The 25,301-nt window shown below is 39.0% G+C and overlaps 1 protein-coding gene across 1 annotated transcript in view; it reads left to right on the forward strand.

Annotated features, from left to right (window-relative positions):
- sema4ga (sema domain, immunoglobulin domain (Ig), transmembrane domain (TM) and short cytoplasmic domain, (semaphorin) 4Ga) overlaps positions 1-25,301 on the forward strand; it is a 59,260-nt gene that overhangs the window by 7,016 nt on the left and 26,943 nt on the right. Inside the window, exons 2-8 of the mRNA XM_017721455.2 lie at positions 5,739-6,020; positions 21,898-22,043; positions 22,285-22,347; positions 22,428-22,526; positions 22,670-22,763; positions 23,748-23,861; positions 24,166-24,320. Coding sequence (XP_017576944.1) covers positions 5,891-6,020; positions 21,898-22,043; positions 22,285-22,347; positions 22,428-22,526; positions 22,670-22,763; positions 23,748-23,861; positions 24,166-24,320 — 801 coding nt within the window. The 5' untranslated portion in view covers positions 5,739-5,890. The remainder of the gene's footprint in view (positions 1-5,738; positions 6,021-21,897; positions 22,044-22,284; positions 22,348-22,427; positions 22,527-22,669; positions 22,764-23,747; positions 23,862-24,165; positions 24,321-25,301) is intronic.

A 25,301-nucleotide genomic window follows, 5' to 3' on the forward strand; every position in this document is an offset into this window, starting at 1 on the left:
TGGTTCTGGATCACAAGCACCACTCTAACTCATCCCAAAGGTATTAAATGGAGGTCTGTCACTTAAGAGAACACAGTCCCACTACTCCACAGCCTCATGCTGAAGAGATTTATATGCCTTTAGCTGATGTTTGGCATTTGAAGTGGTGAATTTAGGCTCATATGTGGCTTCTCCAGAGTGTAATGTTGTATTGGCAATGCTTATATAGATATAAACTATATATAGTATAATATAATGTAAACTGTATGTGCACAATTGAACAGCTGTGTCAGCAGTAGTTGCACCTTAAAGTAGGTAATTTCACCAATTAGAAGGGCTGTCTGAATACTTTTTGACATTTGTATTTGTGGTAAATTTGAGTTTTTTTCTCTTTAATATGACATTATTTCATTATAAAGTTGGATGCTGTGGTGGTAGTTGAATTGAGAATCCCCAGTTAAACTCAACAATTTGCACATTCAGTCTGCTCTACTCAGCCCTATTACAGTTATTTACATTTACAGCATTTGTCCAGAGTGACTTACACTTTGATAATTTCACAAAGGTAGGCATTGTGTATGGTACATACCCAGGTGGGAGACTGAACACCAGTTTGCAGCATGGAGGGCAGAGCTGTTACCACCCACCACAATGTGTTGATTTTGTAGGTTGCCTGAACATTTAATGATAAATAGACCTTTAGGCAATTAATTAGAATAAAATATTGTTACATAAATGTATATAGTACTGTGCAGAATTCAGAACCACCTTTCATTTATTTCCAGTCAAAATGACACATTTGTCCTTTTTCAGAAGAAATTTCTGAGAACATTAGATATACAATAATCCACTTGCAAGGAAATGTGAAGTTGAAATAATATAAGTTAAGAAACAGGAGTTTCCAAAATTGAAGTGCCTAAAGCTTTCATTTTTGAGAGAGAAAATCAAGGACAACTATTACTTTAGATCTGAAAATCCACAGGTGTTTCTGCCCATCCCTCCACCTTGAGGAGACAACTCAACACTGAAAGTCTGAAAAGATGTGTAGCTGTCAAGAAGCTGTTACTGAGAAAATAAATTAGACAAAAAAACTGTTAATTAAACAAAGAAGAACTGACTGCTCCAGACTTCTGCATCACCGAATGTGTTTGGGATTGTGTGGATTGTGAGAAGAGAGAAACTGACTTCTAAGACTGAACTTTGCAGGTGAGAAAACTGATCCCTACAGATTTAGAAAACCTGAAAGCAAATCTGCTAAAGCAAAGGAAGCTGTGATAACGGCAGATGGTTCAATTTAGTTCTGGGGTAATTTTATGCTTTTTTCAGATGCTAAAAATGAATAACTCATGAAATGATCTTTGAATCAAGTGAATTTAATGCATCACCTTTACAGCGTGCTGCAGTGGGCATGCTGGCTTAACATGGCTTCCACACCGGCCGTGCTTTCTTGTAAGGGATTAGGAGCAGTTGTGGTCAGATTGAAATTCCTGGGCCTTCAGCACATCCTGTTTTGCTTGAACAGCAGCAAGCCATTGTTACAGTGCGGCTGCGATGCACCTGTCCCCCCAGCTCACAACCAGCTGTGACGCCCCAGCTGTTGTCATGGTGACAGGACAGCACCAGAAAGCGGGTGTGATTGGTGTAAGAGTGAAGCTGAAGTACAATGCTCAGCAGTGCTTTTGCTGATTCCTGTAGTACAGCAGGTGTGTGTGAGAGAGAGAGGTAACACACCCTGTGACGCAGGTGTTTGTATTTGTGAGGATTTGGAGAAATGGAGGTTTGAATGCAAAGAAAACATCGCTCATCTGGTGTGCAAGCTTGTTTAATGGTTAGAGGGAGAGCAAGTGTGTGTTTATCTTAGAAAGAGAAGGAGCATTCTGGAGTGTTTATAGAAAAAAGGGACAGGATGGGGAGAGAGAGAGAGAGAGAGAGAGAGAGGGGGAAAGGGGGAGGGAGGGGGATGGTAGAGGGGTAGAACCACTATCCCTCTAAATCACATCACACAGGACATTGTGTGTGTGTGTGTGTGTGTGTGTGTGTGTGTGTGTGTGTGTGTGTGTGTGTGTGTGTGTGTGTGTGTGTGTGTGTGTGTGTGTGTGTGTTTCACAGGGCCTGTTTCCTCTTGAGTAGCCTTCAAACACTGACAGTCATGTCCCTCCTCCCTGGTGAACTGCGAGAGAGAGAGAAATACGTAGAGAAATGACTAAGTGGCTTCATGAAAGCAGAAGGATCCTCTAGAGACACATGTGTAGCCTTAAAAGGCTAAATTCTTCACCTCTTTATTGACTTTTACTCATCACTATTCTCAGTTGTGCAAAGTATCGAAAGCTGTTATTCTGGCATATCTGTAATACGTTTCATGTCTTATCCTTCAATTCATGGTAGTTTCATTAAAAGGGAAAAAGATTTTTCAGACCTTCTACATAATTCCATCATTGAGATGTCAACAAAGTCCTTCAGAGTGGTTTGATGTGAAGTGGTGCACTACAGCAGAAAATATGCACTGAGATGTGCTTTACAGGCTGGTGATAGGAAGCAAATGTCTACAATACAAATACAGACAATTTACTACTCAAAATAGCCAGTGAACCTACATGTCTTTTGAATTTATATTATGTTAATGATGGTAAAAACGTGGTAAATCTGAAAAAAAAATTCTTTGAAAAAATATTTAAGACCAAAATCTTATCTCAAAACTATGGAAAAATGATTAGGCAATGCATTTGTAACCATTTCATGTAATAACTTTCTGTGAAAGGACTTTTATAACTCTTGAGACATCTGATTTCTAGCAAGACCAACAATTCTAACTTGGATAGTTTCCCAAAGGTGAATTGAGTGTATATATACACATAAAATTGCTACATGTGGTGAACAGTTTTCACTTTTTTTGGCCTTTTTTGAAAAGCTCTTAATTCATCTTCAGAATAATTACCAATATAACCTGTAGTAATAGTCCCACTCTTTACTGACTCTCAAAACTTTATTACTATTCTCAATACAATGCATATTCTAGCATGAAAAAGTTTTAAGACACCTACTCATCCACTGTTTCTTCTGAAATCAGAGGTGATAATAAGCAGTTTGTCTGTGCTGCAGTAATGCTTTTACTCTTCTGGGAAGGTTTTACATTGGATATTGGAACATTGCTGTGTGGATTTAAAGAACATTAGTGAGGTCAGCTACTAATATTGGATAATTGGTTCTGGATAACAAACACCACTCCAACTCATGCCAAAGGTATTAGATGGAGGTCCATCAATTGAGAGAACACTGTCCCACCACTCCACAGCCTCACGCTGAAGAGCTTTATATGCCTTTAGCTGATGTTTGGCATTTGAAGTGTTGAATTTAAGCTCATATGTGACTGTTTTATTACTGTCAACTTCATGTGGATAGTCCACTAGAGTCCCCTATAGATTATCTACTGATGTTCAAATTGTTAACAAACTGTTAACAACCGGTTGAAATTTTGTTGATTCTAAGCAATAGTGGGATTAGATTTAGGATTTGGACCAGGGTTAGGGCTAGGACCTGGGTGAGGGTTGGGTTTAGGTTTTAGGTTTTAGGTTAAAAATAAGGTTCGGATTAGAGCCAGGTTTAGAGTTAAAGAAAATTGTGGTCAATTAAGTAGATATATTAGTTGAATATAATGTGAAAGTAAATGAAGTAACTGCAAAGCATCTAAAGTGCACTATATAAATAAAGTGTTACCCTGTCAACATTACAAATAAACACTCAGAAGACACGTGGTGGTGCGGGACAGTAAGTATAATGGCTGTATTTGCATTGCAGGCATTCTGAACCCTGGTTCCTATCACCCCCACTGTAAAGACATCAGGGTCTATCATTTTCTCTACAGTGAATCAGCAAGTAAATCTTGAACAGTTTTGTAAAAACTGGTGGAATTCCCTTTTAAGGTCAATCTACGATGAAGCTGATAGAGAAATGGTGTTGACTGACAGCAATGAATGTATTAAAATTGAGAAATTTTCATGAACTTCAGAATGTTAAGAGTTTTTTGGGACTGCTGTATCAATCATCATGTGTTGAATGAAGGAGTTTGAAAGCATTTAGCACTCCCACAAAAACTTTAACATTCCTGCTGCTTTCAAAAACCTCCTTCATTGTAACACATTCAGTCTGTGCTCAGTTAGGCCTAGCAGCACACTATTTATCTATCACTATCACCATATATACACCTTAAGTGTGTTCTCTCTCATAGCTGTCCCACACAGACCAGAGTAAGAGTATGAGAGATGTAGAGATGGAGATAAAGAGACGAATGTCCTGTAGATGTGAGGCCCATGCTGATAGTGGATGAGGTGGAGATGAAGTGAAGCTTTTTAAGGATTTGGCTTAAAGCTCTCAATATTCATTTGCCCTACATCATCCATCACCTTATTACTCAAAGCAATTACAACAGACAGACCACAGCATCACAGGCCAGATTGGTCTGTGCCATTGGACATGGCGCAGCATCCACCACAAGACTTTGATCTTTACTCTGAGCGTGTGTGTAAAGCGCATTGGGGTGTGTTGGCAGAGCTCGTAATCATTTTATTATCCCTCACTGTTTTATGACACTCTTCTGGGTTTCCAGAACATTGAAGACTATTAACATCCGATTTCACTCAGATTAATTATTATATTGTCTACTCCTGAGTCATTCAGCATAATGTGTCATTTTAAGTGGCGTTCCCTGTGGTGATGTCCTTTTAAGGCTCTCAGTTCACAACTCCAATTGTGTGTCACATGATTTAGCATGAGGATCTGTCTGTTTTTCCTCAGGCCTTCTTTCAGGTTCATGAGAAACCTGATTCAGCTACTGCTGGTGTGTCTTTTTTCACAAAGTGGTCTGTCTGTCTTAGAGTTTAACTGATATGAACATGTGACGGATAAAGATTTTAGAAGGCTAAAATTGTGAAAACGGTTAATATCAGCAGAAAAAAACAATACCATAAAAAATAGAACATAACAGTTTTACACAGCACTTTACTCACTCATATAGTCGTCAGTTATCAACTGTGAATTATGAAATATGACAATTCTTGACTGTTGCATCATACTAAAAGTTTCAAGTACATTTTGCACGCTTTTGTAATTGCAGCCTTTTTCTGCTGGCAGAATGGAAATTGACTCTGATTTTTAACATTAATGCAGTCAAATAAAACATTTTTACCTGTTATCAGTTTAACAAGGACACTGTTGGCTGTCTATTTTTGAAATGTTTTAATTGTGTTGAGCTGCTTGTGAGCAATAAGGGAGCCGTTCGATATTAAGATGTCCATTGCATTATTAAACAGACAGCAGCTTTCTTGATATTAAAAAGGTTGTGGTCCAAGTGGCACAATAAAAAATATCAGTTTATAAACAATATAATAATATTTGATTTGCTTTTTCACTTACAAAGACAAAAATCCAGAAATCATACACATTGCCATCAAAATATATTTCATCTCCAATGTATTAGACCTTTAAAACTGATATGGCTACTGTAAAATGAGGTTTATTAAGACGAGCATGTGAGCGCATAATCAACCAAAGTCAACTAAATTCAACCTCAATTCTCTCATCAGAGGCACCTGTTTAATAAACCACTAATTATCGGTGCTGTATTGGTGGGTTGTTGTTCATCCTAGTAGTCTTTGAGAAGTCAATATCAGCCAATCAGTCAGGTTCTAGTTTGTCTCTACAGTAGCAACAGCATCTTTGTACCTTTGCTAACCTTTCAGTTTGTTTTTGTGTTTGTTCTCCAGATTAGAAGGATGTGGTAGGACTGTTGGGACCTTGTAGCGGAGACAAGAGAAAACATCAAAGCGTGTGAGTGTGAGAGCGTTCCGGCTGTTCCGAAGAAAGGGGGGTGAACTTCAGGTGCCCACCCCTCCAGGGTGAGCTCGACTTCGTGGTGATGATGAGTCGCGATGTGGCATGGCTGTCCTGCCTGCAGCTGCTGTGTGGCATGTCCAGCCTGTGGGCCTATCCTTTCCGACCCCCATTGGACCTGGACATCACTCCCAGAACCACTGTCCTCTCAAATGGTAAGACCGTCTCACCCAATCCCTCAACAGAGAGTAATTCGTATTTACACTTATTCACTCATATTTTGGGCAGTAAGTGGTGACAGTGCTGATATAGATGTTGGAAGTGTGTGTATGTGTGTGTTGTAATGCACTGATTTGAAGGTGACAAATGCATTGATTTTGGAATGTTAGAATAAATTATAATTGTTTATAGTACTTTTCATCCATCTAAGTGCTAGCCCTATTGTTAGAGCCAACAACAATGGGTAAGGTAGAACCATGCAATAGGGGGAGACTTTGCCAGCAGTGGAATTGGACACGGCATAATTGGGAGAAAAGTTTTTACTGTCTGTAGATTGTAGTATAGATGGTGTAGACTGTAATGCAGACAGTTCTTCCTTGCAAACTTGTGTACTCTGTATGTTTTTAAAGATAATTCTAAATGGTAGGAAAATAAAAAAAAAAAAACTGCATGAAATTGTGGTTCGTTTTGAGAATTCATGATGTATTGAATCATCTCCTAAAGAATCGTAATCAAATCAAATTGTTGTGAGGTTACAAACACCCCTGGCGTGTGTTCATGTGGGAATTTGTGTGCAAGTAAGTGCATGTAATCTTATTATCAACCATCTCAGATAGTGAGTTTGGCTTGTGCAGTCACTGCACGTGCCTCACTCTCCAGCAAAACTTTGTCTTCTTTTGGAATGTGAGTTTTTTGCTGTTCAGTTAGGTAAGAAAAAAATGCCTGCAAAGATTTTGTTAACATACAACAGCTCTTTATTAATATTTACATTCAGGCCTGGCTTATCAGGTTATGGGCTATTTAGCACAAATGTTTGGTGAGCCCTTGCCTTTCTACCTTTTTTGGGCGGTCAGCGATTTGTTATGATATCACGGCAAGTTAAAGAAGGCATATGCAGCACCACAATTGCAGCATACTAATCGCAGTGTTGGCACGTCTCCATGGGAGCACATTTTTTTTACCTATTGAGACAAAACAATATCAAGATTATAATGAGACCACAGGTTAACATAAACCCAATAAACAATGCAACATTTCCACATAAAGCATGCATTTGTTCTTGACAAGCAAAACATTAGCCCCAATGAAGACAATAAAAATTACAATCTGTAATGTACATAAAAATTACAAACTGAAATGTGCATAAAGATGAAAAAAAGCAGCAAACTTAAAACCCAAACTGTCAAGCAGCTTTGTTATAAATTGTTCTGCCACAGCAGGTGTGGAATTGTGTATTTGTTATTATTATTTTTTTATATTTACATTATATCTTACCTCTGATGACACAGAAAGCTTGAGTGAGATAATGAAGGATATCATAACCAGAGGTGGACGAAGTACACAAATCATGTACTTTCAAATGTACTTAAGTATCAAAAGTAAAAGTACTAAAAGATTAATTATGACTCTGATGTCCTGTTATCATTTTTGTAACAAGACTCGTTTCTTGAACTCATTTTAGGTGAAAATCCTCCAGTGTCTCTCTTGGTAAACCAGTCTTTTAATAGAATGTCATTAATTAGTGACGCTGACGTCTATTAAAATGATCATAAGCACAAAACACTGAAGGTAAACAGTTTCCATCAGGGAGAACCGAGTGGCTCTGAAATCACTTTTTACAAACAAGCAAAGTTTCAGTTTAAGATTACTTTGTAAATTAGTTACAAGTTGAATAAAAACTTGCTTTAAACTCAGGTTCACAAATAAGTTTTCCTTTACTGTATTGATCTGTAGGTCTCTGTTCATAAACATAAACTAACTAACTAATTTACTATAAAATGAAAGTGTTTGTATGAATTCAGAAAAAAAGAAACATGCCAGTCACGACTGCATGTGTGTACATATTTCTATATTGTGGTCTATTTATGTAAAGTTAGGTTAGTTCCATCATTTAGGGACGTATGTGCTCCCAGATTTTTACGCTGCTGCACTGACGTTGAACCATGTGCTGCACTGGGTCGGTATGACCAACAGGTCAAAATAACCTCAGAACATTTACTTGGTTACTGTCCACCATTGATCATAACAGTTACTAAGCAGTGATTGGAGGAGAAGATGTGGAGAGCATCATGATTGTGATCAGCCGTAACACAAAATTACACCGTGTCCTAAGAGCAAGTCAATGTTCAAATATAGTATTGCATTGCATCACAAGGCCTACAAGATATCTACACTGGAAACTCAAGTGCGCATCAAAACGTAAGCAAATCACAAACCTATCAAAAGACAGCTGATTTACTGACAGCTGTCCAGCTGCGGTTAGGTGCATGTATTTAATAGAGTTTGAATTTACTACAATTAACATCAGTAGCTTAACTTGCATAGCGTAAATAGCATTATACCACTGTGGTGGTGGGCAGCCCAGTTATGCAAACCTATATTTACTTAGCTAACCTAACTACTTATCTAACACAAAACAAATTACCTATAACTTCCAGCACTCTGGCTACCTCTCTCCATTTTGTTTACTGTAAGGGTTGTAGAGATCCCTCTCTTCTCCACTTCATGGAAGACTTTCTGTTAAGTTGGAATTTCAGACGGAAAAACAAACAAGTTGTCTGTTGAAAACTGTGCATCGCATCTCAAAGACAAAACAGCTGTTTAGATTTATCTGATTTCTCATAGTTGCTTGCAGGAGAGCCCCTAGTGGCACATGCCCATGAAACCCATTGGATCATCTGGACTGGTATATTTTGCAAACTTTATACCACTCTTTTGATGGGCAGTGTGCATGAGCCTTTATACAAAAGAAGCCATGTAATGTTGCAATAGCCACTTTTTTCCAGAAAGAAAGTAGCTTTATGTTGGATACTCCTTCTCCACTGAGGCTTAGTTTTTGGCAAAACTGTAAAAGGCAGATGCAGAGGAGCAGCTTGGCAGGGTTAAGTGAAGAGAAGTGGGCTTACACACAGTTTATAGCCAGCTTTCACTCTCAAAGCAGTATCGTTTATGCAAAGATCATTTTGCTAGCTTTAGGTTTATGTCCGTTAATAACTCTAACACTGACAGCATTCTTCCACATGCCCTGTGGTGTACAGAGCAGCAGAGGTTCTGGCGAAAGACATTAGGAGCTGACTCAAAGTTGCCTTTTATCTCCTGCGCGGAGTTATACAAGCACGGAGAGGCCAGGATGTCAAGAGTCTCAAGGTGCATGCTCAGCTTGTAAACACGCTGCAAGAGCACAGGGTCCACTCTCTGAGGCCCGTCCTGCTCAGCCCTCGCAGGGCCCTGAGCCAGAGGAGAGGAGAGTTACAGCAGAGTCTCAGAGTGGAGGTGCAGCTAGAGGCTTCACTAAACACACTGTACTACTGCTCTCAGTCTGCAGACATGAAGTGGAGCTCACACACTTCACTTTCATTGCTGATGTACATCACTTCTAATATAGAATATTTTATGATGAATAAAGACTTGCATATCTGGCTTAGCAAAGCTAAACTGCTGTGTATGTTTTTGCAGCATCCACAAATGTTTGGAGCAGATGGACAACAGATTTACATGTTTCTATTCTTTCAACGTTGAGTAATGGCTCTGTTTACACTAACTAGCTTACTGTTCAAAAGTTTTGAATCATTTGTGATTAGGGCCAGGTTTCCAGCATATTCAATAATATTCAAAAATAGAAAAGCTGTGCAAATAGTCAACAGGTTTATCACTTTTTGGAATGCAGGCACTTCTGTGGGGAAACAAGGATTTATCAGGCCAAATACTAGCTTCTCACCAGTAGCATGTAGCTGCAACTTTTCACACCGATCTCCTTGTGATTTAGCACAGTTTGTGAGACTCTCACAATTACAGGTGACAGTATTTGTTTTAACTCCAGATTCAGTCCATGTAAATCCTTACTTCTCAGGATTGATGCTAGCTAGCTAGCAGGCTCTTATTTGCACTAATTACACAGAATACACGTGAGCGTGAACTGTCCATATGCATACTCCACACTCCAAACAAATAGGGGTGGTGTCCATCCCATCTTAAAAAGCAAGGAAATACACAGTTCCTCCACCTCCCTCTTCACTCCTCCTCCTTACCAGTCTAGAAGAAATGTTGCGTGTCAATGTCAAACTTTATTCCCTTACTTGTCAACACCAATGTTAACTCTTGTTTTGCTTCTGTTCATTTCACTTTTTTCTTTACTGCCAAATGTGGTTTTATTGCTGTGGCGGATCCCCAGAGGACCGACAGGGTGTACTAATTTGCGACACCCTGAGACAGACCAGTGCTGCATAGTTATTTATGAATATTAAGGACAGAAGCTTTGCGAAGTAGCGTAAGTAATTACTTTTCCCTGAATTTGTATTTTAGCATCTGTTTTTCTAACAAACGGCATAATTTCATAATAAGTTTGCTTTCAAATGCCCCCCAGAATTTTAAGTTTGAGACATTGATGGAGTCCAAGAGATTAATTAGGGAGACCCCCTGTAATTCATACCTTTGCACTCTGAAACAAATGTATTTCAAAAACTAATATGAAGCAAGATGTCAGACCGTAAATGTATTCTTGCTCACTTTGTGTAATAGCTTTCTTTGAAGTAGTTTTAGATGCATTAAATGTTTGTGTATGACAGAGCATTTCTTGTGTGTTTTTGCACCATCCACAAATGTTTGTAATGGATAATGGGCAGCCTTGCATTTTCATGGTCTTGTGAGTGATGATAGTACTGACGCAAGTGGTGTGTGTGTTTGTATGCAAGTGTATGTAATCTTATCTTACTATCATTCATCTCAGATCTGCCTACGCTCTGCCATTCTCCATCTTTCTCACCCCTTCACAAGCACGTATTCACTCTATTCATACCAGCCTTTACCTTGGATAAATCTATTCTTTGGGTTACTTAGCAACTTCTGCGACACTTAAAAGCAACACATGGGGCGAGTGAGGTGACCAGGCCCCGTCCCTCTCCGCCTCCCACATTTAATCATTTCATTTAGTGGCCCAGTGTGCTTAGATAAGAGGTGCTGTGCAAGGAAAGAGAGACATCAATTACTGTAATGAGCACATTGAACTTCTGCTCACTCAGAGAGTGAGAAGGAGAAGGAGAGAGAGAGAGAGAAAATAGTTGTTCTTGTTATATCATTATACCGATGTATACTGAGTTAGTTTATCAGGTACACACACTGTATCGATGCAGTTTGTAAGTACACAACTGACCTAAAAATGCTCTGCACACAAATGTATTCTTTTGAACAAGCTTTACAAACTCTTTGGAAAAACGTCATTCAGTCCAGTGAGAAGTGAAACATACTAGACTCTCAGAATATGGAAATTTAATGTGTGTCATTAATTTTAAATGATATTTAATTTGTGTGTGTCTCACACAGGATCGATTTTAGCTTTTTATGTTATTGAGCCAATGTTAGCACAATGGCAAATTCATTGTCATCTCCAACCTTTTATTGTACCAATATTGTTTCACCAGTTGAAATAAGGTTATTTCAATTATGAAACAATATAGATTGAAACTGGAAACTCAGTGTTATGTGACCTATATCAATGGGATTTTTGCCAACGTTATATAAAAGAATGTATTCCTGGGCATAACATGGATAGTTCAGTGACTGACTGATATGGTTTGCAATGCTGCCATCCCTGATAAATTCATACCAGCAGAACACTCACTACCCTTCTGATGTAACTGCAGAGTTGAGAACAGTCCACCACCCAAATAATGCCTGGTCAGTGGTGTCCAATGAGGGCCTCTTTCAGAGACATTATAATGGAGAAGGAGACTCTTCATTGGTTAGAAAATGAATGGGAATGCTTGTAATGCTCAACATGATGCCAGTTTACAGGTGAAGTGTCTCCCTTCAGTAAAAGAATCAATCAGCTGGTTAAGCTGAGAGCCAAGGAAAGCTCTCCATCATTGTGCAGGTTTTTAAGCTTCGCCTCATTTAAAGAGGGAGGAACATGGTCTTGTACGACTCAAAATAACTGCTAGAGGACATTGCCAAGATGGCTAAAAGTGGACAGACATGCCTTTAAGGACTCTGTTCTTTATTTACATGGATGGACATGGTAGAGGGTGCAGCATAAAATGGGCTATAGTATGGGTAAAAATCCCAGTCCTGGAGGGCCGGATTCCAGCACAGTTTGGTGATTTTCCTGCTTTGAGAACACCAACTAAACCTGGCAATTAACTGCTGAGATGAATCAGGTGTGTTTGGGTAGGGAAATCGCCAGACTATGCTGGACTCTGACCCTCCAGGAAGGGGATTTTCCACCCTTTCGACTACAGTAGGTAACTGTAATCTGACAAAGGCTAGCTAATAAACCTATTTGGCCTGTGTTTACTGAACATCATTGCACCATACAATTGTTGCTTTCTGCTGAACTATACAACAGAGCTTTATCTATGTCATCATTTTTAACTTTGACTTATCCTGTTATTATATTTTGGACATACGTGCCAATAAAGTTTTAGTATCCTGGACCAACCAGAGAATGAGGGAAAGAATGAGAAGGTAAAAGAAAGTGAGACATAAAAATGAGTTTGTGGGAGAAAGACAGCTCATTTAAGAGCAGAGGCGTGAGACTCCCGAGGCCGTCTCTGTGGATAATTACGTCAGTCCAAACAAAAAGCAGCAAAGCGTCTGTGGATGAATGTCATCCTTGCTCGGCTCTCCTCCACCCACTAAAGTGAAACACACACACGCACACATTCTGGCACAAACACAAAAGCACAACTTGCTGCACTACCAGCTCAGTACAGGCAGCAATATTACAGACTGTAATAAGACCTTCATCTCCTTGAGCTTATTATTCAGTTATTAAACTTAAGAATTATTATTCTGTAACTTGTATAAATTATTGAAACAATGGAAGAGTGATCATATCTACATGTAACGAAAAGTCTTACAATGCTGAAGATGCAGGTTACTTGTACCTCAGCCAGGGAATCAGTTTATGGTGTTTTAGGTCATTACTCACAGGTGTGTGTTCAAGCAGCACTATTGTTCTTGCCCACACAGTCACGTGGGAGGGAGCCTGTTAATGTCAGTGTAAATTCAGGCTGTTTACTCTTTGGCTTCATGGGGTTTGCCAGCATAAACCCCTCAGTGAGCTGAGGGCTTTACTTATGATGAGTCAGTGTGGGAAGGAACCTGGTTCAGGGTGTAGCGGTTAAACAGACTGAGCTGACTGGCCTGTCCACTGTTTCTGCAGTAGGTAAATGTGAGTGGGCAGCAGTTTATCCTACAGTGCATTACGAGTGGCAAAACAACACAAATGGAACACATAGTCCAGCACAGCATTTACAAATCAACCTATAATCATTTCTCTTCTTAAACATCAGACACTGAATGAGTGTAAATAAAAAGTTTAGTTGAAATGTAAGTTGTGTTGTGTTGTAAATGTTGTGTTGTGTGTAAATGTTGTGTTCTCTGTTCTGGTCCTTATGAGGCCTTCACAGATTTTAGAGCAAATCTCTCTCTCTCGCTCTCTCTCTCTCTCTCTCTCTCTCTCTCTCTCTCTCTCTCTCTCTCTCTCTATCTATCGCTTACACAAACACTGCCATTGTCAGATTTATACTGTGACAAATTTGGAAAGTATTTCTGTTGGTTGTCATTAGCTTTAATCATTCTCTCTCTCTCTCTCTCTCTCTCTCTCTCTGTTTTTCTCTCTTTTTCTCTCCGTCATACAAATAGACGTTTGTTTTAATGACTTGTCAAGACATACAGATGTCTCATAGACATTATGCAATATATTATACATATATTATGTATATAACTATATGATGTTATATTGTACAGTCGTATAACATGGTGAAATTAAATATTTTGTTGATTTTTAAGTGAAAATAAGTGAAAACACATGCATATTGAAAAAAACCGCCCATGTTCTAAGCCGCTTATCATCCTGGGTTGTCAGGAGTACTGGAGCTCTGCGCTTATTGGGCGGAAAGCAGGAAACAAACTGGACAGGTCACATCTATTCATCATAGGGCAGACGGAAAAAATTGAATAAAAATGTAAAATGTTCCATAACAGGCCATATTTTATGTTTTCTCTATATGCTAGTCAGCAAATAAACAGAAAAAAAAAATCCATTGGGGGAAAAAATGTTACAAGAGAAGAAAAATCATCCTTTCACAAGTTAACATAAGAAGATGTAACAAGACACGTTTTATGAAATATTTGGGACTTTGTGGTCAAATTTCTATTCATTTGTCATTAAATTTTTACACACTGTGAATGTCACAAAAATGAAAAATCACAAAAATTCAGTTTCAAGTTTAAATGGAAAAACAGGAAGGTTTTCAATGTGGTCTTAGACCTTTGTACTGTAGATTTAAATGTGTCTACCTTTACATAATAGAATAATTTAAAGCCTAACTTTAGCCCTTGTTGCAATCAAAACATGTGTTTTTTGTTATAAAGCACTTTGCAAAGTCAAGGCCTGTTTGTCGGCCCTCACATTGCAGGTTCTGTGTTTCTGTAGGTTTTGTCCTGAAAATATATGAAAACAAACACACACGTACACATTTTGCACACATGCACACGTTCACTCACAGCTGTCTCCCACTGTGGCAAACTGAATCATGTCTTGGATCTTGTATTGATTAACTAATTAGCAGTGGCAGCTTTTCAGTTCAGCAGGCAGGACTGTCAGGCTGAGCGAGCTGTGCGTGTGTATGGATGGGTGGAGAGTGTCTTGTTTGAAACCATGGTCTTATTTATACTGCAGAAACTGGTCTGTGGAGATTGTCCTGTCACTGTGCAGACGTTACAGCCACAGGGTGGATGATCATTTTCTTCTATTTATGTTTGAGCCATGTGGTGTCTTTTATTTATACACAATAGATGTAACACTATAGATGTGATGTAACACTAATATCGTAAATGGAGATCAGAAGTTTCCACCAGCTCACCTTTTTTCATTTGTGTGTCTGTCAGTCTCACCTGATTTAGTAAGTCACAATGATTGAATTACATTTCAGCCTGAAAACAGGAAGTGCAGTCCTTGTTTTTGTGTTTTTTTTCTTTGTCTGCTCTATTGTTAAGTGACAATACTGTCTAAACGGAGTGTAAGTCAGTCATACAACCCTTCAAACACAGATCCTCTGAAAATTTCACATGTAACCCAGCTCACATTCTGGCAGCAAGCCTTAAGGCTAGAAACTGCCTCTGTTACGCCACAACTACAACAATTCTCAAGGCTGCACTGAGATTTTACATTCATCCATGAAATTTTAATATTCTTCTGTTTGGAATTGTTTAGCATCTTTATAGTGAAACAAATGTTACCAACATGTCAATTTGACTGCCATATCATGAAAGAGTATATACATATTTTATTGACTGTTGACTAATAGATTCATTTTCACTTTAAAAATTGCAATCAGAGTCACATTAATAAGCTCACAAGACACCTTAAATAGTCCTGGTTTGAGGAAAGCCCTGAAACATCATTTTGACTAATATTTGTATCAGAATTAAAGCTTGGAGTGGACACTTTAGTACCAGTGGGCAATATGACAATATGTTATGGTTCTTGTAATAAGTGGTGCATTATGCTTTTCTGAGTACCTAGGGTATCATTACTACTTCTAGAACACAGAACAGCGGAACATGCATCATCAGAGATCATTTAGATTCACTATAGATAGACTGTAAAAAATAACAACATCCAGTGTATAGCTGTTTAGATGTCAACCCATCATCCCATTATCTTATTTCACTCATTTATTTTTATCAGTTGTTTGATTTTTTTTTGTAAATGTTTTTTTTGTTGCATTACCTTAACTAAAATGCAGTCATAATTCATTTTTGGCACCAGTATTTTTTGTTTTTGTTTTGTATAATCAAACAAAATCAGTTCAGTGTGCAGAAACCTCATCTGCATCTTTGAGAATGAAAGTAAGTTGGGCTTGGAGTTTTTCAGAAGCCCATCAGCTCAGACTGACGATCAACAGATAGAATATGGCTGGGTTGTGTCCTTTGTGCCTGAGTGTGGGGAGGTGTGCTATGAGTTGTGGACTTTGTCATCGCAACGTCATCATGACACATCTCCTGATGTTTGTTCGTCCTTCCTCTTTGCTGTGCCCTAACCTCTCTGGTGCTATGATATTGTAGAAGCCACTGACCTGTACTCATGTAATCACAGCCGAGTTTGGATAACCTTCATTTGTGTCTAGTTTGTCATATTTGACCATTGCTTATGTAATGGCTGTGTTGGATCTGGCTCTGGGTGGCCTGCGTGTGGCTTGTCTGTGTGGTACACTAATAAAAGCCATTGTCAGTATTTATGCAGGTTACTGACAAATTAAAGGAAAAACCTGAATAAAAGAGTGGAAAAATATAATGCATCTGTGAGTCATCACAGTGACGACAGGTCACCTTGTCCCTTTAGAGGGAAAGGTTAGTCAGACTGATCACCTTTTTCCTGTGATGGGACACTTCAGTCCTTACAAAAGTTGTCTCATCCAAGATGACAGAGTCCACATCTACACGTTATGAGGGGTCACTGAATGGTTTAATGAGTTTAAAAATGATGTAAATCATATTATATGGCTTTCACAGACACCAGATCTTAACCCAGTTGAACACTTATGGGAAATCTTAGACTAATGGATGAGACAGCACTTTTGATGGCCATCATCATTTGAGTGCATGTATGTGTATGTATATATGTGCATACTCACGTACACACAAGATATTTTTTTCTCATTTTTTGGGTTATTTTTACCTTTACCATAAAGGCCATTTGCTCTTTTTATTGAAGGGCAGGATTTCCCATAATACAACTGCCATGTTGAGCATTATCAGCTAACCAATTCACATTTAACCTGTTTCTTCATTTGATAATGTCTCTGTTTGTACTCTATTGCTCTGTACTACATGGCAGACCAGTGCTGCTTTTCTTACACCTTCCCTTGCAGGATGGAGGTCACAGCAGTATTAGAGTAGTCTACTACAACTTTGGGAAACGTGTGAGTCATCTCATTATAGGCACGTGTCCAGGGCACAGTTCAGCCTCTTAACATGCTGTTAATCATGGCTACATTCCCCCTGACCCTGGCCTACCTGAAGCTAATGGGCAGAAGCGTCATCTGTAGGTTACTGTGGGAAATGAACCTGGGGAATAGAAACTGGAGATATGGAGTATGTCACTAATTCCTTGCTAACACAGAGTGTTAGGAATTAGGCACCACTTCAGGAGAATTTATTGTATTAAGGAAAGTTTGTATCTCACAGCCTCCTAACTGCTTGGCCATTAAAATGATTTGATGACTCAATGATTATGACTAATTGAGATAGAGGTTAACTTTGTATTCTGTACGACATGTTGGAGATTGTGCTGCTGAGTCACATTTTTGGGGCGGTTTTGCTCGCTTCTTGTGCTGCTTTATCTATGTATGTATGTGTGTGTGTGTATGTATGTGTGTTTCTGTACATTTGTGTGGGAGCATGTGTTTGTATATACACTCAATGGCCACTTTATTAGGTACACTGTTCAATTGCTTGTTAACAGAAATAGCTAATCAGCCAATCACATGGCCGCAACTCAATGCATTTAGGCATGTAGAGGTGGTCAAGACAACTTGCTGAAGTGCAATCTGAGCATCAGAATGGGGAAGAAAGGTGATTTGAGTGACTTTGAACGCAGCATGGTTGTTGGTGCCAGACGGGCTGGTCTGATTATTTCAGAAACTGCTGATCTACTGGGATTTTCACGCACAACCATCTCTAGGGTTTACAGAGAATGGTCCAAAAAATATGTATATATATATATATATATATATATATATATATATATATATATATATATATCCAGTGAGCGGCAGTTGTGTGGACGAAAATGCCTTGTTGATGTGAGAGGTCAGAGAATGGGCAGACTGGGTCGAGATGATAGAAAGGCAACAGTAACTCAAATAACCAAGCAAAATCTCTGAGGAATGTTTCTAACACCTTGTTGAAAGTATGCCATGAAGAATTAAGGCAGTTCTGAAGGCAAAAGGGGTCCAACCTTTTACTAGCAAGGTGTACCTAATAAAGTGGCAGGTGGGTATATGTGTGGGTCATGCATTAGGGGAGACTCACAGGTCAGCTATGTGTGAGGAGCTGTTAACTCATAGGAGTTGCTCTGTAAACTCATTTTACAGTGGATTAAAGAGTTCCCCCACCAGTCTTTAGTAGATACGGTTGGCTAAAAGACATATACACATCTCCCTAGGGGTAAAGGGTTTGAATGAGAGGTGACAATTTAATGAGTTACAGCATTAAGAGAAAATCATCTACAAGAAAAGTTTGATGTACCTACTATGGAAACACTCTTAAAGTTTTGAAATATGCAGTTCCATGTAGTCAAATGGCAACTTAGCTGTAAAAACACTCTTTTGAATTCATAGCCTTAATGTCACACAACCAAGATGTTACATCCCAACCATGATGCCACAACCTTCAACATACTTACATAAGTTTATGCAGTCTAGCAGAGTTATTGGAGTGGACAAACAATGGAACTTTGTGCTGTTTGTGGCTGTCAGGAAGTAAAAATATCACTGCAGCCTTCTGAGCAATTCAAACATTCAATTCAGTCTAAAGTCTATTCAGACAGCAATTAAGTCTTAAAGTTTAATTTTTACAATGTTCCTGTGGAATTTAGTCTGAACAGTTTGCTCTAAACATTTCAGCCCATTTCAGCTCCTTAATGAGTAAGACACAAAACAGGGCAGCAAACCAGAACAGAGTTCATTTATATAGCGTCACTGTGTCGCATAAACTTTGTATCTTTATTTGTGTCTTTTTATTTACTCTTCACTTTTTAAATTCACAATTTAAGTTCACAGTTTAAGTGCTCCAGCTAGTCTTTGCATTGTGTTCAAATATCAGTGAACAGAAAAGCTTCAAAAATGCTAAATTGTTTCATTAACCTCCTTTTCCTGTGAAGATACCATTTTGAAAATGCAAGATTTGGTTCTGACAGTGATGATGTATCTAAAGGACACTGTAACAAAACAACTGGTTTAATCATAAGGGATAAAGAGGCTAGAAAATGGTAATTTATGAATCTATTACACCTGTTTTAGTACATAAAACCATATAAGCATTATAGCATTATAATGGGGTCCACAGATGGGGGTTGTGCTCACAGCCCAACACCGTGCAGGACGCTTGGCATTTGCCAGAAAACACCAGGATTGGCAAATTCGCCACTGGCGCCCTGTGCTCTTCACAGATAAAGCAGGTTCACACTGAGCACATGTGACAGACGTGACAGAGTCTGGAGACGCCGTGGAGAGCGATCTGCTGCCTGCAACATCCTTCAGCATGACCAGTTTGGCAGTGGGTCAGTAATGGTGTGGGGTGGCATTTCTTTGGAGGGCCGCACAGCCCTCCATGTGCTCGCCAGAGGTAGCCTGACTGCCATTAGTTACTGAGATGAGATCCTCAGACCCCTTGTGAGACCATATGCTGGTGCGGTTGGCCCTGGGTTCCTCCTAATGCAGGACAATGCTAGACCTCATGTGGCTGGAGTGTGTCAGCAGTTCCTGCAAGATGAAGGCATTGAAGCTATGGACTGGCCCGCCCGTTCCCCAGACCTGAATCCGATTGAGCACATCTGGGACATCATTCATTCAGATCTAGGATGCGTTATTTGAGTGTTCTCTTTATTTTTTGAGCAGTATATAGATATATACATATGTATATGTATATATATATATATATATATATACATACATGCACACAAGAAAATTGAATATGGGAGCTTTAAAGAAACACAGGTGTTTGCATTTGTGTGGACTGATGCATGAAAAAAAGACAAAGATGTATCAGCAGGGAGTTACAAGGTACCTTATTTGTGCTCTCTCTCTCCCTTCCTCCCTCCTGACACTGCCCTCTGTCACGTTCCAGCTTTGTTTGACATCTCTCTCATTCCTGTTGATTGTATGCAGTAATGCATTGCCAACTCTAAATGCAGTGCACAGTCTGTCCCTTACTGCACCTAAGGCTGCTCCTGCCAGAGACACCCACACAGGACAAGCTAGATGTGTAGAATATCTGAGTTGTCTTTGTGGCTCTGCTTTTTTCAGTTTCTACAGAACAACACAGCAACATAAGCATACAATCACCAATGGAATGTACCTCTACAAACAAGGAAGCAGAGCTAAGTCTGCGTAATTGTGTTGTACACACCTTGTGTTGAAAGAGCCGCTCCTACGCTGACTCTCTTTTCAGTTTCACATGGAGTCATTTAAAGGGCTCCTTACATAAGCACTGTTAATTCTGCCTGGTGTTTAGCATCACTACTCAAATAAAAGTCAATGACGAGTCATATTGTGCTATATATACTGCCTGTCAGATAGTTTTCCAAAATATTTTAAAAAGAAATGAGCAGACCTTCTTTGTCAGTCTGCAGTGACGTAGCTTATTAAAGAGTCCATTTATTTTTTCCTTCTGATGTCAACTTCAAATGTTTAAATGGTTGTTTCACAAAAAAATATCATAATTCCTTTTTTTTACATGACCATTTAACATCATAAACACAGTGAACTCAAAACAGACTATTTTTGCAGCATAGTTAATATCACTCGTAAGTATTTTTGATCATATGTGTGACAGGGCTACATTGCATCAAGTGTGTTGGGTGAGGAAATCTGCGATGCTGTGGGTGGAGGGAAATAACGTTAGGTAGGACTGGCATAAACACAGAAGAAAGTAAAATACTGCTTATTGCTGCCAGCTACTGCTGCCGTGAGATAGCGGATAGGCGGTAATGTTCAATCACTACAAAGGGAATAACGTTGACATGTCATGGTTGGCTGTTTTGTTCCAGCATTATAAAGGCTTTTTTGTCAGTCTTTTCTTCCTTTCTTGTTTGTACCCTCAGTGTCAGTGACTGGAACAGGCTCTGTATTTCAGCGCGGTCATTTACAGATCGCTACTGCTCCAAATCACTGTCTTTACATTAATGCCGTGATGTCAGATATTTAAGAAATTTAGTTCCATTACCAGTATGGCTCTCCTAGTTAGCCTTACAGGACACTACGTGTATCTTTTTCGTGTATCTGTACTTTACTTGAGTATTCACATTTTGGGTGACTTTTTACTTTCACTCCACTACATTTCAAAGTCAAATATCTTACTATTTACTCCACTACATTTTGAGAAATCTGACGTTCCTTTTGGTTTTTGTGTGTATAAAAATGTAACGTCAAAAAAAAAGAAGTGCAAAGCAAGAACACCCAATCAGGGCACAGTAGTCACTTTGTTCTAAGCTTGTTTTGACCTGTTGGTCATACAGACCCAGTGCAGCACACGGTTCAACATCAGCGCAGCAGCATAAACATTTGGGAGCACATACGTCCCTATATGATGAACTAACCTACTTTGTGTAAATAGACCACAATATAGAAATATGTACACATATTCAGTCGTGACTGGCATGTTACTTTTATAGTAAATTAGTTATGGTTAGTTTATGTTTATGAACAGAGACCTACAGATCAATACAGTAAAGGAAAACTTATTTGTGATCCTGAGTTTAAAGCAAGTTTTTATTCAACTAATTTACAAAGCGATCTTAAACTGAAACTTTGCTTGTTTGTAAAAGTGATTTCAGAGCCACTCGGTTCTCCCTGATGGAAACTGTTTACCTTCAGTGTTTTGTGTCTCACAATCACATCATTTTAATAGACGTCAGTGTCACTAATTAATGACATTCTATTAAAAGACTGGTTTACCAAGAGAGACACTTGAGGATTTTCACCTAAAATGAGTTCATGAACTCAAGTTGAGGTCTAGAGTAAGGGCTTCTACTTTTACTGGAGTAATATTTTCCGTTGGGTATCTCTACTTTAACTCAAGTACATGATTTGTGTACTTCGTCCATCACTGCATGAGTGTAACATGTGTGTGTATCTGTGTGTGGATCAGGGCTGTGGGGATGTAGGCGCTTCAGTGGCACAGCACTGAACTACAGCACGCTGTTGCTGGAGGAGGAGGCTGGAGTGCTATATGTTGGAGCCAGAGGGGCTCTGTATGCCCTGCAGGCCGATAATATCTCCAACTTCAGTCGGACGGTGAGCACAACTCAACTGACCTGTGCAGCACACACTCACTACAGTTTACTTCACAAGTCTTTGTGTTGTAATAACGTGTATGACTCACAGAGGACTGTCTGTAGTTTTATGAAGAAAAAACAGATGGAATTTCTGATGTCAGAACAGAAAATTAAGTTTACAATCTTAATATATCAAAGTAGAGGAAGGAGAAACATTGCTCAGTGAGATTTAGCAATTAAAGAATATTTTACTTCTTCAGATTGACTGGGAGGCACCAGAAGATCAGAAGCAGCTCTGCCTTAACAAAGGGAAAGACAACAAGGTCAAGATCTTCATCTTTACTCTTTTGCTTAGACCACATTTCTCTCCCCTTTACTGACACACTTTTATTTCTTTTTACAGACAGAGTGTTTTAACCATATCCGCTTCCTGCAGAGATTCAACAGCACTCACTTATATACTTGTGGGACTCATGCATTCAGCCCCCTGTGTGCTTATATTGTAAGTAATTGCAAAATCAGTAGGATTCCAGATGTGATGTATCATATTTTTGTGTTCCTTTTTAAGCTGTCACTTCCTCTTTACTGGATAAATTAACCTTTTTTTCAGTTTGCTTAATGTGTTTATTCTTCTATGTTTTTAAGGATGATAAAGACTTTAGGATTTCCTCTGTGTTTGAGGAAGGTCGGGAGAGGTGCCCTTATGACCCTGCTAAAGGCTACACCGGCCTGCTTATTGGTAAGGTCTTTTGCACTGTAGGCAAGTTCTGCAGAATAATCTACTTTAAAACAGATTATTGAAACTAGGCATCTGGATGGATTCTACAAGCATACAGTGTGGCAGGGGTGGGGCTTATGAAAGACAAATACTCAAATAGTTAGGCTGTTTTTCTTAAAGGTCCAACATCCAACATTTATTTTGTATTTTTTTTACCCACTTATTACATTTGGTTTACCTACCAAAAACATAGTCATTTTTGCATATTTTCCAGCCTCTCTTTATCTCTTAGAATTTAACAGGCTGTTTTTCTTACTGTATATTTAAGACTAATGTAAGGTAAGTTAGCTCTCCTTTGATTGGCTGTCCTGCGTTGTGTCTCATCTAAAAAGCATTCAGAGCTGAAACACCCATTAGAACTTCAATGGAAACAGTGTTTAAACATTGCCTTGTAGGCACATTTCATTGTAGGCTGAATAGGTAGATAGATGTAAGTGAGTTGGTTCTCGCTGCATCACAGAAATAATAAATTCTAAATGGGCTGTTTTTGCAGTAAAGTATCCATATATGGACTGGAGAGTCAATGAAATGTTTTAAAACTTTGTGTTCACATATTACTTTAAACTACTAATATCTCCCAACCACACTTTTGCATTCTCATTACGTATTACAACTAATTTACCTGTAACCAAGCAATGAAATTTAATGCAACTGTATTGCTTGCAAATTTTTTACATCCTCATTGTCCAAAGGTTTTTAATAAATAAATAAAGTACTTTGAGTGGCCGCAGTGTATGAAAGATGCTGCATAAATAAACTTGCCTTACCTTCCCTAAATATCAATAATTAAATTGTGATATAGTATATTATGGCATAATTGCGATAATTATACAATTCGGTCTTGTGCCTATAACCATAGCACATCAATGCCCATATCTTACAGTAAAACATTATTGCATAATTATTAAGCTCTTCCTACAATATTGGACCTGTTCCTCTTTTCAGATGGGCAAATTTACACAGCGTCTCAGTACGAGTTCTGGAGCTCTCCAGACATTCGCCGGAACTCGCCAAACCCCACACTGAGGACAGAGGAGGCCCCCACACGCTGGCTTTATGGTCAGTACATCACAGCATATGAAAAATATATCTGCTCTACAGCTACCATCAGTGTATTTATAGACATCTGCTGTATCACTGCTCTCCTGTTTAACAGCCTTCCATGCCCACTTCATGATTTACTGTTTCCATCACATGCTTACCTACAACACGTTTAAGAAATGAAGTCATGTCATGTAATGCTTTAGCTCAATTTGCAGTGCTATATTTTATCATTGGTTTCTGCTGTGGTTCAGCAGGGATAAAGATCATTTTCTCCATACTGAACACACCGTATATTCACATGTTGTGTGCTCCCCTGTAGAGGCTGACTTTGTGGGCTCTGCGCTGGTGAGAGAGACTGTGAACAGCTCTGTGGGAGATGACGATAAGATCTATTTCTTTTTCACGGAAAAGAGTCAGGAACACAGTCCATACTTCAGCCACAGCAGGGTGGCGCGGGTGGGCCGCGTGTGTAAGGTATGAAACTAACCCCTCGTTCTCAACACACATTCTTAACATACAACCCTGCTTCATATCCCATCACAAATGTGTGGAAGCTATAGCAGTTAATTTGCTCAAGCACTCATGAAGTAGAGGTCAGCAACCATTTTCTGTCTGAGAAGCCTTCACATAATTGGAAACATAATGATTTGGTGTTGTGATCCTATACATGCCCTCCATGTTTTATCTGTTCAAATAGTACCTGGTCACCAGGATTCAAGTCAAACGCACATATCCATTTTCACTTTGCTGTGTGAAATACATCCATTTGCTCTTTAGGCTGTGAATTTGTGTCCACACACACATACACACACTGATCTTTAGACTTTGTGAGGACCTGGGGTCATACATACAGATGGGTGGCAATTTAAAGAAAAGCCCTAAATGATGAGTGGAAAAAATAGGAGGTGCTTCCAGATAGTTGTACTGAATGATACAGTTAAGCAGTTAACATTGTGCTCTGTGGGATGTATAAAAATGCTGAACAGACCCCACTGACCTCAGTTTGAATCAAGATGGCATGAGGAAAAGATCAAAGTGACTTTGAAAGAGGATTCATCATTGGGGCACTGATGTCAGGTGTTCAGTCACAACTGGCTAGTGTTTAGAAATAGTGACTAAAGTGACATTTACGTATAAATCTATTGGAAAGACATCAGTAAATAAGGTTGGAAATTGTGGACGGAAGCATACATTGAATTGCAATAATGCTTGTGCATTAGTAGAACAGCAGCTGTTCTGTGGGTGACTGAGAATATCAATGCAGAACATGAGACTGTGCCAACAAAAATAGTCCATCTACAGCTGCATTGAAAGGCCTAATATTAGTTGTGAACCATTACTATTAGAGTTAGGCCTCCAGTTCAGGCCATAAATGGCAAAACATTTCAAACACCTGTAAGATAATGCTAATTTCTAGAAATTTCAGATTTCTGTGCCAATTCACATGAACATTTT

This window comes from Pygocentrus nattereri, chromosome 5 (assembly GCF_015220715.1).
Source record: "Pygocentrus nattereri isolate fPygNat1 chromosome 5, fPygNat1.pri, whole genome shotgun sequence".
Lineage (NCBI taxonomy): Eukaryota > Metazoa > Chordata > Actinopteri > Characiformes > Serrasalmidae > Pygocentrus > Pygocentrus nattereri.